The following is a 13,073-nucleotide window of genomic DNA, read 5'->3' as shown; positions in this document are numbered from 1 at the left end:
ACGGAACAAAATACGCACCGCATACGGAGTATGTGTGAAACGGGCGTCAGAGTTCGTGATTCAGTATTGCACAGTAAAACAAGAGAAGAACGTCGTTTTAACAATAACAGACACAACGAGAACGTTCTAAATCAGACACATATGAGGGACTATTTCAGTTAGGAAGCTCCCTCAGAAGGCAGGCGCCTATGTAGGCAGTAGACAGTATGTTATTGAACAGAGCTATAATCTGTTTGTTTGTTTATTTACAGTATGGCATGCAGCTTTACCAGAACTTCATCCAGCCCTATCAGAAGCAGAAGAGTTCTCCAATGGTGAGCTCCAGACACACACTGTCATCATGTATGTTTAAAGCATTGAGAGGCTCCGTGAAAACCATAAACACACGTTACAGTCATACAGAGTGGAAACCAGCACTGAAATACTGTAATTTTTGCTCAGCACATCCTTGGCAGGTTTCTTTTTTTCATCAGAACTACTCACTTCAGATTGTTTTTTTTAAAGAAGACTTTAAGAACTTTTCTTTGTTAATCATGAAAATAATGTCCCAATGAAAATCACTTGCAGCTTTAAGAGCTTCACATTCAAGCAAAATATAATTTCTTATTTCTTTTGATTGTGAGGCACATGGACGAGGGCTCGTGAGATTCAGCTCTCCGTGTCTGTATTTACTTTCTTTCACTTTCTTACTCAAACACAAAGAAGCAGTTGATGCAGAATGAGGTGAAGCTTGTGTCTTTGTGGATTATCCTGTCATCCAGGGTTGTAAACCCTTGCAGTTTGTGTATTAGTGCGTTTGTATGGACAAGAACACATGGTTGAGATTAAGGACCTTTCGGAAGTCATAATCACTGCTTCTCTCACTATAGGGATCACTGTGAAAAGGAAATGCTTCTTTTGTTAGATAAGTGAGTGTGCTCTTGAAAACCAGCACAGCCATAAGCCCCCACAACTCAAAATCCTTAAGAGGCGTCTGAACAAAGTATCCAGTGTTCATGTATAAGAATAACAAAATTCCTCTCCAACTAACATCCTCCTGCTCCATCAGAGAGAGAGAGAGAGCAAATCAAATCTGGCTCTGAATTTGTTGATGATCTCAGGCGAATACTTGTAGTTTTCTGAGAACTCGTAGATGATCTAATGACATTATCTTCTGTAGAGCTGCTTTATAGCTGAAATTGAATTTGTTTTATAATTGATTAATTTTACAACATTAATGTTGGCATGAAGTTGCGATAAGTCTCTTCTTTCTTATTGTGACGGATATCTGAGTGAAACGGCTTCTAAAACAAGAAAAAAAAATGTAGGACGGGACTTGATTTTGTCCATGGGGAATTGATTGGATGGTTGTGGTTAGATCTCTTGTGATTGACAGGTTGGTTGCTCCGCCCTCATCAGAGAAGAGAAGAGATGTCGCTGCAAGAGTGAGGGGAAATTATTTTGATTAAAGATTACAAGGGCACATGATTTAAAAATAAATAATGATGTGCACTGATAAATAATCTATTATATATACTGCAAAATTCCATAAAATAATAAGAATTGTCAATTTTGGTTTCATGATGACACTGTTATATTCCTGTTTATTACTATGAATCTGCTTTGAAACAGTGTATATTGTATAAAGTGCAATATAAATCAATGTGACTTTTCCTCGACTCAGAATGGTATCTATAACCAGATTAATGTTTTGTTTTAATGATCAGAATCCATGTGTTTTTAGAGACCGCAAACCATTACACCATGAACCTGACTAGAGAGTACAGATGTGGTTAGCAGGTGTGAAAAGTCAAGTTTACGTCATAATTCAAACAGGAAATATATGCATATTCATGCGCAAATATTTAATCTTAAACTAGATGTCGTGCTCGTTGTGACGAACGGGGTTGGGAAAATTTCAGAAACTCTGAATTTTGGAAGAGTGAACTGTGACCTGTTTCCATTTTCCGTGAGATTCACTATTGTTTGTTTGTGTGTGTTTTCAGAGGAGCATCTCTGAGAACTCACTGGTGGCCATGGACTTCTCAGGACACAAGAGTCGGGTGATCGAGAACCCGTCTGAGGCGCTGTCAGTGGCTGTGGAAGAGGGCCTGTCGTGGAGGGTAACGTCCTCACACACACACACAACACACACTAGATACAACTGAAGTAGCAAAAACAGCATTGGAGTTTCTCAGTTCACTTTATTTTACCGCAGTGCAGGAGTCTCCAACCTTTTTTCATTTCAGAGCTACTTTTTAAAAATGAAAGTGGCCTAGAGCTACTCATGTAATACAATACTTGTCTCATAACTCATATTAACAACTATCCAAACTGTTTTAGACCTAATAGTTTTTGTAGGCATATATATGTCACCCTTAAATGTCAAAAGAGATATATTTTTGTATAGAAAATTGTACTTTGCATATTATACTGTAAAAACACATAATTATAGTTGATCATAACTAGAGATGAAATGGCATGAACATTTAATTTCATGATTATAGTGACAAAAATTACCACGTTTATCACAGAATCCTGTTCAAAAAGTACTAATACTACACAATGAAATCAATTAACCAAGTTTTATGACGAAAACCAGCAAATAACAAATAAAATTAGCATCAATATGCACTTTTTGTTTACATAAACATTCAAATATGACATTAAAAATGATAGCCAGAGTGTCTTGCAACATGTTATCTACTAACATCTACAAGTTCAAATAAAGTGTATATAATGAGCTATAGCACTTTGACACTAAGGTACCATTAGTTAACTAACAATGAGCTGTTAGTTCATGTTAGCTCAGGTACATTCGATAATATTACAAGATGCAACTTTTTAATAATGAATTAGTAAATGTTGAAATTAATAATATTTATACATGTATTTTTCATCGTTACTAATGCAGAAAACTTATTTAAAGGGATGGTTCACCCAGAAATGAGAATTCTGTCATCATTTACTCACCCACAAGTTGTTCTAAATCTACTGTATATGAGTTTCCTACTTCTGTTGAACACAGAAGAAGATATTTTGAAGAATGTTGACAGTAGCCATTGACTTCCACAGTAGAACAAAAATACTATAGCCGCGTGTTTCCACCGAAATTACCCGGAACAATTGGTCCCAGGAACTTTTTTTGTCCCAGGAACTCGTCTGCGTGTCCACCGCGGTCTAAAGTACCGTGAAGATTAGGCAAATAGTCCGGTGACGTAGGATTGCGCGTTACTTTACAGTTGCCGCCCTCTGAATTTAAGCTAAATAAAGCCCGAACCTCGTTGTCGATCCATCTGTCATATTTTTAAAACTCCATTGTTGATTCGAATAGCAAACAACTGTTACTGCACGCACCGCAACAGATGTAAAAAAAAATGGTGGTTGAAATGAAATGCTGTGTGGAGTCAACCAATCAAAATGCGGCGTGACCTCAATCAATCAGCATGTTCAGCGCCCGAGTCCCACCCCTTACTACCTCGCAAGCAGGGACTTTCTGAGGGGGAAATATTTACTTCATTTAGACCCTGGTTCCTGCGGTGGAAACACACGGAGTATCACCCCAAAGTCCCAAGTTCCTGGGGAAAGTTCCTGAGGTGGAAACACGGCGTATGGTTACCCACATTCTTCAAAATATCTTAATTTGTGTTCAGCAGAAGACAGAAACTCATTTACGCTCCTTTAAAGTGTTGCCAATTTTGGGGAAAAAAAAGAAGATGATGAGGATTATGCAGATAGTCATGAAAATGTAAGGTATTTTAAGAAATGAATATACAGGAATAACAGGGTGCCACTCACAGGCGACAATGAGTGCGTTTACATGCACTTTCTTAAACCGATTATGCTTAATAAGCCGACAATGTGTGTGGTCATGTAAACGTGTTAAACAGTTTTCTAGGGATGCACGATATTGCATTTTGGCCGATATTCGATATGCCGATATTTTCAAACTAATTTTGTCCGATGCCGATACCGATACCGATATATACACATTTTCCCCCTGATATATTTACACTTTAATTTTACTGAAGAGAAATCCAAGTCTCTCTCTACCTTTACTGTATTACACTCATGTGTTGTAGATAAGGCAATTTACAAGACAAACAAAACAACATTTGATTCTACCATATATGTATAATTTTACAAATGTAGACAGACATTCACCCCTGAAAAATAGGTAAATTATTTATGCCATTGCCACAGTTTATTTTTAAGTTCAGACATTAAACTTCAGTCCTTAGAAGTAAAATAAATAGAAAAAAAAATTCAAATAATTTTTTTTTCCTCTTCTCCTACTTGAACAGGCTAGGTCTACCAAATGCTCCCCTGTTTTCGGTGCTGATGCGGTGGTGACCCGTTCATGTACTGTAACATGTAAGGGTGGCGCTGCCAATAAAGCAGTGTTGGGAAAGTTCACTTTCTAACGTACATGAACTAGTTCAAAGTTCAGTTCACAAATTTTAAAATGAACTAGTTCAGTTCATAGTTCATATACTCAAAATTTTGAACTAAGTTCACAGTTCCAAAAATGAACTAGTTCATAGTTCTTTTTTTCCATGTTGTTGCGAGATATTATTTTTCAAAATGATTACCACAGCCCCCACAGACAATTATTTTATCAGTTTTAACACTGAAGATATGCGTCAGATTTTTTCCCATCTTCACCGACCTTATCATAAAACTCGTTTAAATGATCATACGACGCCTCCTTGCTGCTTTTTGTTTTGATTTGTAACGTAAGTGATGAGTCGTTCATGAAAGACTCGAGGTGAAGTAATTATTTATGTTCCCTGTAAACGATTTTTGACTGCATTATAATGATTTCTTAATTCAGAATATGATCAAGATTGCGTAGGTGGATGTGTTCGGGGAATTTGCCAGTTAGTAACATTTAAAGCCCCTTAAATGAACGAAATGACTCGAAAAAAGATTTGTTCATTTTGATGAACGAGATCGAACAAGAGGTCGAACACGGGTGGCTGGTGTTGCCAGATTGGGTGTTTTTTCCGCTACATATTAAGGGCGGTTTATGGTGGGTTTTAGCCTGGAAGGCTTTATAGAAATCTGGCATCCTACTGAACGAAGTTAAACTGAGAGAGCGTGCCGTTCACAGACACCAGAATGAACGAGTTCACAGTAACGTTCATCAGGCAGTAATGCGGTACGTTCAGTTCACGTTCGCCCAAAATATGAACGAGTTCATGAACTATCGTTCAATGAACGCGTTCAGGCACAACACTGCAATAAAGCAACTAAAAGTTGTCACAGAGAAGAGCAAAAGTAATGATTATGAATATGTCAAATATAGCAAGGAGACATTTTAATTGTTTATTAATAAACAAGTGTTTTCTGTGTCGGCTGCAAAGATGAAGTTGACTGACTCGCGATCTTCGGAGTAGGCTCGCGAGTCAGTCAACTTCATCTTTGCAGCCGACACAGTGAACGCGCCAGGGAGAAATGCACATTTCGGATTACATAGTTTTCTTTCGTTTTGAATTGTTATGTTTAAAAAATATGATTTCAAACGTTCTGTAGATAATAGATATATTTATCAGGTCTGTGAGGCAAGTAAGCTATATGCTGAGTTTCGTTTCATTTATGAGACGAACTCCAGTTCACGCGCGCGCCTCTGTGTCGTGATATCTATTATCTGGTTTACTTATTATTTATTAGGCTAAATCCTTTTAGAAACATTTTTTAAAATTAAGATACAATTAATACAAAACGAAATTCACTTAGAAAGGCTTTGTGCTTTCTGTTTGAGGTCTCTGTGGAAGTTTTAAAGCAGTCTCTATCAGTGCCGCTTTCAGAGCGTTCACGTCTGTAACCGAGAACTGTCACTGTTTTTCCTCATAAATGCCAACACGAAAAATAAAATAAAATGAATATTTTATGCTCTGTGGAGAGCATAGTAGCTTGGAGAGTTTACATTAGTAAGCTACAGGACATCGTCTTTCGAAACATGACCTGCACGAAAGAAAAAAAAAAATACTGCGGCATTCTACCCGCACTTGCGAATGCGTCTCTGTCCCCAGCACATCTCAAACCAAACTGATGCTCATGCTAGAAATGCCTCCACATGTTGGAAGTTTAAGTTGCTGGCACTCATGCTATGTTCACGGTCGTCACGTGCACATAGGAAACACGCCAGCCTATCGGCAAGGCTCATCGGCAGAAATATTCATATCGGCCGATGCCGATGATGGTCATTTAAAGCTTTTATCGGCCGATACCGATGTTGTGCCGATATCATCGTGCATCCCTACAGTTTTCCTTTATCTGCGCAAAGTAATAAATAGCTAAAGATTTAGAGCTAGATTTTTGTCCAGTACCCCGATTTTGACCTGCGTTCTGTTAGCTTATTGAAGTGCGCATGTGAGATATGTGAAAGGAAAGCGTCTTTATACTGCAGATTTAAACACATTCAGCGAGTGTTTTTCAGTAGGGGAGGAGAAACATACATCGCAAACTCGTTGTGCAGCCGAAGGACAAGTGGTACAGTTGCAGAAACTGCAGATATGAGAGGAGAATGAGTCTGTGCAAGCTTTTCGCTGACATTGTGAAATACTTGAAATGATTTATTTAACTTCACAACTTACATAATACAAATAGAATACTCTGAATGAAATTCGTGGATGCTTACATTTTGACGTCATCACCGGGAAATAACCTGTTTTTTAATACAGTCTTGTAAACGCGGTTTTCTTGCCAGGTAACTGAATTGCATTTTTTATTTTTTTTGGTAGTTATCGGCGTATTGGTGTGCATGTAATGCACATGCTCAATGTTTCATACTGTTTGAAACATTTGGTGTGGGATAATGCCTACTAATGCAACTGTACCACTTGTCCTTCGGCTGCACAACGAGTTTGCGATGTATGTTTCTCCTCCCCTACTGAAAAACACTCGCTGAATGTGTTTAAATCTGCAGTATAAAGACGCTTTCCTTTCACATATCTCACATGCGCACTTCAATAAGCTAACAGAACGCAGGTCAAAATCGGGGTACTGGACAAAAATCTAGCTTTCACTTACAATTGACAGTATAAAAACATGGGCAGTATAGAGTGTATACAATGCAGTATTCTGTATGTTCGCTGTGCTTTGTAATGCATTGTGTAACAAGTTTTGGTTTTGGTATTTTACAGTGTTCTTGTTACATATGTTACATGTACTTACCATAGTAATAACAGTGAATTATGCATAATTACATGCAACTAACCCTCAACCAAATCCTACCCTAACCCTATAGTAAGTAAATGTAGTTGCTTAGTACTTAAATATATAACTACACTGTAACAATGACACCTTAAAAATAAAGTGTAACCCGAGTGTTTAAATCTATGTGTTCTCTTGTTCTTCTCCAGAGGAAAAGCTGCCACAGACTGAGCTCTCATGGTAGTCCATCCGCCTCTCAGAGCTCCATGTCCAACATAGGTCAGCACAGACACGTCAACAAAATATATTAAAATAAATAAATAAAAAAGTGATGTTCCTGACATAATGATGTCATTTCCTTCTCTAGCCATCCATGTGGCTCAGCCGTGGTTTCACAGCAAACTGTCCCGGGACGAGGCTCAGAAATTAATCACTCAGCAGGGCCTCATCGATGGGTATGTTCATTTACATCTACCGAAATGCTGCAAAAGATGAAGGAAATTATGAGCTCTGACTTCTGTTCTAACTTTTGATGAACTTGAATTAAAGCTTCTGCATTTGTAAATATCTGTCTTCCCAGGGTGTTTCTGGTGAGGGACAGCCAAAGTAACCCGAGGACATTTGTTCTGTCACTGTGCCATACGCAGAAAATCAAACACTTTCAGATTGTACCGGTAAGTCAAGTAAGGAATAATTGACGACGGGCCATTGAAAATAATGCAATGCATGTATGAGAAAATGTACATTTTCAGCTTATACTACGGTTACCGCACCTCAAAACATTGTTCAAATTATGTATTTCAAGACATTTGTCAGGTTTTGGTCCTTAAAACTCTCTTGTGTGTTGGACTAATTTCTAAACGTAATTTTATAGCTAGTAATGGAGGTTTGAGCCATTGACAGAATAATAGAAAAAAAATAGAGAGAGAGAGAGAGAGAGAGAGAGAGAGAGAGAGAGATTACATGTGTGTGAATTACCCGAGTCTCTCAACAGTGTTCGGCAGCAGCGTCTCTACTAATAGCGAAACTGTAAGTTTAACTGCTTCAAGATCAGCGCCGTTATTACCTCGCTAGAGAGAAATGTCATTGTTGTCCAAGTTTTTTCTATTTTACTGATAAAATCAGCAGAGCAGCGCTGACAAAACGTTTCTGTGCGAGTGTGTGCTCGTACTGTATGTGTGTGTGTGTGTGTTTGAGTGGGGGAGAAAGAGAGTATGAGTTTCATTAAAGGTCCCATATTGTCAAAACTGAAATTTCCTGGCTTTTCTCATGATAACAGAGGTCTAGGGGCGATGAAACTACCATATGAGTTTCAAAACAGTCGATCCACAGACAAATGCACACAGCCTGCATAAAGTAGCTGTGCCTTTTCACAAGCCGTTGTGACTTCCGTATAAGTGTGATGTCAGAACTACTCAGTCACCGCCTTCAGTCATCACCCCCACCAATGGTGGCTCACTCAGAAAACAGCAGGCCAATCAGAAGAGAGGCTCATGAATATTAAGTAGACAGGCCAAAATCGACCTGTTCTTGGCAGAGCTCCTGAGAAAGGAGCTGTAAAAATATATTGTAAATATATATATACATCAAAACCTTAAATAAAACTTCAGAAAGGTGTACAATATGGGACCTTTAAAAATAATTGCATACCTTAGAACTTTCGTCAAGCATTCAACAGCCCTGTATCTATCTATCTATCTATAAAATATAGACAATATTACAGTATAAAGTCAAGAGATTTGAGTATCAATTCAACAGTTTATGTAAAAATTTTACATTGTTGTGTGCTTTTAACAGGGCAAAATCACCATATTAAGAGAGTCATATACAGATCTGTCTATATATACTGTCTATATATATCATTTCTACACATCATGCTGTAAAATATGTGTGTGGATGTAACACTCTAAATGTGTTTGTGACTGTGTCAGGTTGAAGAAAACAGCGAGCTCTTCTACAGCCTGGACGACGGACACACACGCTTCATTGACCTTCTGCAACTAGTTGAGTTTTACCAGCTGAACAGAGGCGTTCTTCCCTGTAAGCTCAAACATCACTGTGCCCGCATCTCCCTCTGAGGTTTTCTGGACATCAGCTTGTGCCTTCGACAGGAAACACAAACCGACTTTGTCCTGTACAGTTTCACTGTCCACCCTCTGATGAGCATTAGGGTCTGAACTCTGTGTGTTTGATATGGATGAGTATTACTAAAGGACTTTTGAGGACCCTAATATTCACCAAGGGATGATCATCTGTGGTGCGGCAATGTATAACGTACTATATCCTGATACAAACACTCTCAGTGTGGATGAGACCACCTTATTAAGCTATCAATCAAAGCTAATGTTTAACGGCAGACCGTCTGGTGTGAACAAACTGAAGTCGGGTGCACATGCTACGATTTTTTCTTGGGTAAAACATTTCTTTCAGCATGAATAAGGTACAAATTACAACCCCTTATTTTTTTACGACAATTATTATTGTATTTACGTAACATTTAATGTAATTATTATTATATAAAAATATTACAATTATTGATAACACTTTACTATAAAGTCACATTAAGTTACATTTAATAACAATGAGCAATGCATTTGTTACAGTATTTATTAATCTTTGTTAGTTAATAAAATACAGTGGTTCATGTTAGCTCAGGTCTATTAGATAATATTAAAGGGATACTCCACTTTTTTCGGAAATATGCTCATTTTACATCTCCCCCAGAGTTAAACAGTTGAGTTTTACCGTTTTAGAATCCATTCAGCCGAACTCCGGGTCTGACGGTACCACTTTTAGCATAGCTTAGCACAGATCATTGATTCTGATGAGTCCAGTAGCATTTCTTTCAAAATGACCAAAGAGTTTCAATATTTTTCCTATTTAAAACTTGACTCTTCTGTAGTTAAACCGAGTACTAAGATCGACGGAAAATGAAAAGTTGCGATTTTCTAAGCCTATATGGCTAGGAACTACTCTCATTCCAGCGTAATAATCAAGGAACTGTGCGGCTGTACCATGAGTGCAGCAGGCGTAATGATATGACGCAGCGCCTGAAAATAGTCCCCAGCTCGGTAACTTCTTCCAACGTGACCGGGACTAAGTTTGTCTAACCTATTAGACCTATTTTCAGGCGCTGCGTCATATCATTACGCCTGCTGCACTCATGGTACAGCCGCACAGTTCCTTGATTATTACGCCGGAATGAGAGTAGTCCCTAGCCATATAGGCTTAGAAAATCGCAACTTTTCATTTTCCGTCGATCTTAGTACACGGTTTAACTACAGAAGAGTCAAGTTTTAAATAGGAAAAATATTGAAACTCTTTGGTCATTTTGAAAGAAATGCTACTGGACTCATCAGAATCAATGATCTGTGCTAAGCTATGCTAAAAGTGGTACCGTCAGACCCGGAGTTCGGCTGAATGGATTCTAAAACGGTAAAACTCAACTGTTTAACTCTGGGGGAGATGTAAAATGAGCATATTTCCGAAAAAAGTGGAGTATCCCTTTAAAGGGGCTATATGTAGAATTCCGAAACCCTTGTTATTAGCGACACCGGTGGCCGTTAAGTGAACTGCAGCCAGCAACCTATTGCTCACGTAGCGTACAAGTGTATTGTAGCTAATATTTTTATTTAATTACATTAAATGTTACATTGAAATATAATAATAATTCATCATCATATTAAAATAGATAAAAAAAATATTAAAAAAAATGTATATATGAAGAGAATGGAATTTTCTTCTAGAATGATCATTTTTATCAAGCTCATATATTTAAGTTCAATAATTTCACTTAAATGGCAATGCAAATTACCTATTAATTGTCAGTTAAGTGAAATTACTGAACTTAAATATACGAGCTTGATAAAAATGATCATTCTAGAAGAAAATTTCAGATGGCACTTAGAGGCTTTTGCATCTGAACTCTTCATATATATATTTTTAAAGTTACATAGAGAAAATGTCAGAATGGGAAAAGGCCCTATACTTTCAGCAGAAGACGAAATCGATTTCTGAAAGTGTCTAAAACGTTAAAAAGTCCAGAAAGGTTTATAGTGATTAAAAGCCTATTTGTTAGCATCCATTTTGGAAACATTAGAGCAATTAGTAGCCATAATGATCTAAAACACCCAGTCAATCATGACCCAAGTTAGATGAATATCGTACAGGTGACTTATAGTTGATGTTTGCCGCAGGACAGAAAAAGCTGTGGCGTCTGCACTCGGCGTAAAACATGCGGTATAGCCATAATCTGAACACTTAATAAGCTCAAACTGTTGCTGTTTTCCAGGGGTTCCTTTCTATCCTTTAATCATGCGTCAGAAAAATTCAGGTATTTTATAATTGACGTGATACATGGTGTTTGTTGGGAGAAATGTCCTGATCTGTACCCGCCACCAGCGACCCGTCACAAACGAACGTACGAACACTTGACATTATCCTCTGCTGTGGAACGCTTCCCGGTGACGGCAAACACGGTTTACTCTGAAGAGCGGCACGCATGGACGAGTGGGCGAGACAAATCACGTCACGGCAGATGGCAGATCAAACAATTGATGTACATTTGAAATTGATTTTTAGAGACACATGGCAGAATTCAGGTAATCGGTGTTACGCACATGAACTGGAACATTTGTAAGTAAAATGATCAAAAGTGACGGTTTTTCCAGGAGATGCACAACTTTCATTTTTTATGAAAACAAACCTGACAACACAGATCTGGCGTAAAGAGCTCAATTACCGAGGATCTGTTTTAAATAGCCAATATAATTGTAGACTAAAGCATTTCTAGAATAAATAATTAGGTAAGTCAAACAAATAAGCTGCACATTCATGGATGTCCAAATAACTGTCACGGGCTGCAATTTCTGTCGTAGAAATGAACAACTGGTGTGTTTTCTGCGTCCTCTCTTGATTTTTTCTGTGTATGTTTCTTGTAGAATGACTTGTTAAACGAACACAATATTATACATTGTTTTACAGCTGTGTATTAAAAGAAAAAAAAATCTGATGGCCAAGGTCATAATTGCACTGTAGTTGGGACACTGGTAACTTTTGATTTCTGATGTTGAAGCTTATCCAGTATATGATAAGATTTCTCTGACTGTTACTTTTGTTTTATTGCTTTTTTGTTATTATTTTTTTTTTTGATATTTAGATCTGTTATTGCTGTCATATCCATCTACTTCTGATCAGACTTTTTTTCTACAGCTGTGTGAATGCTGGAGTGTATGTGAATTGTTTTTTTACACCCTTATTTCATGGTAATTGTACAGTGAACTCTCACAAAACCTCAAGGACTGGGTCATATTTCATGTGAAAAGAAAAAGAAAAATAGAGGGAATCAATTTTAATTTACATAATATATTTTTTTTTTTTAGGATGATTTCTTCACTATTACATACTTTTCAATTTCAATTATTTTCTGCATTACATAATGGAATTCTCAATACTATAATTTGATATTCAAATTGTAAAGTGTGGTAATGGTAATCATCGTAAAATAAACTATTCATGCAAAATATATTTCGTTCTTTTCTATTTTTTGGATTCTTGAAGTGAAATTTGACCTGGACATGCTCGTGCTTCTGATTGAATCACAGTATTAAAGCATCAAAATCATAGTCATATCGCTACAGTCATATTTCCAGCACATGCCAGTCAGATCAAATGTTTTCTCCTCACTAACCGTGTGTCTGTTCATTTAGAGTAGATTCACTATTCAATGTTTGTTCCTTATTGTTTTCAGTGCGACACTGAACGATGTTGTTTAAATATGAAACACATTTTTGTACTTTTATTTCCTGATGTTTAATGACACTGACAGCAAATAAACTTGAAAAACCTTGTTCCATCCCAAAATGATCTCATGTCTTATTTCGCATAGGCCTATCGGTATTTTTCCATAATTTTCCACACAAACATGGGCCGTCAAA

At 37.4% G+C, this 13,073-nt stretch overlaps 1 protein-coding gene across 4 annotated transcripts in view; it reads left to right on the top strand.

Annotated features, from left to right (window-relative positions):
• Positions 1-9,326, top strand: part of grb14 (growth factor receptor-bound protein 14) — a gene marked incomplete at its 5' end in the record, with an annotated part of 86,109 nt that extends 76,783 nt beyond the window's left edge. For all 4 annotated transcript variants that reach the window (XM_084421577.1, XM_084421576.1, XM_084421579.1 and 1 more), the window contains 6 exons: positions 252-314; positions 1,986-2,102; positions 7,347-7,416; positions 7,505-7,592; positions 7,718-7,811; positions 9,069-9,326. In XM_084421577.1, coding sequence (XP_084277703.1) covers positions 252-314; positions 1,986-2,102; positions 7,347-7,416; positions 7,505-7,592; positions 7,718-7,811; positions 9,069-9,215 — 579 coding nt within the window. In that variant the 3' untranslated portion in view covers positions 9,216-9,326. The remainder of the gene's footprint in view (positions 1-251; positions 315-1,985; positions 2,103-7,346; positions 7,417-7,504; positions 7,593-7,717; positions 7,812-9,068) is intronic.
• Positions 9,327-13,073: the final 3,747 nt, after the last annotated feature.

The sequence above is a fragment of the Rutilus rutilus genome (genome assembly GCF_951802725.1).
Source record: "Rutilus rutilus genome assembly, chromosome: 10".
NCBI classification, from domain to species: Eukaryota; Metazoa; Chordata; class Actinopteri; order Cypriniformes; family Leuciscidae; genus Rutilus; species Rutilus rutilus.
The sequence above is the reverse complement of the archived record's forward strand: the minus strand, read 5'-3'. Positions and strand labels throughout refer to the sequence as shown.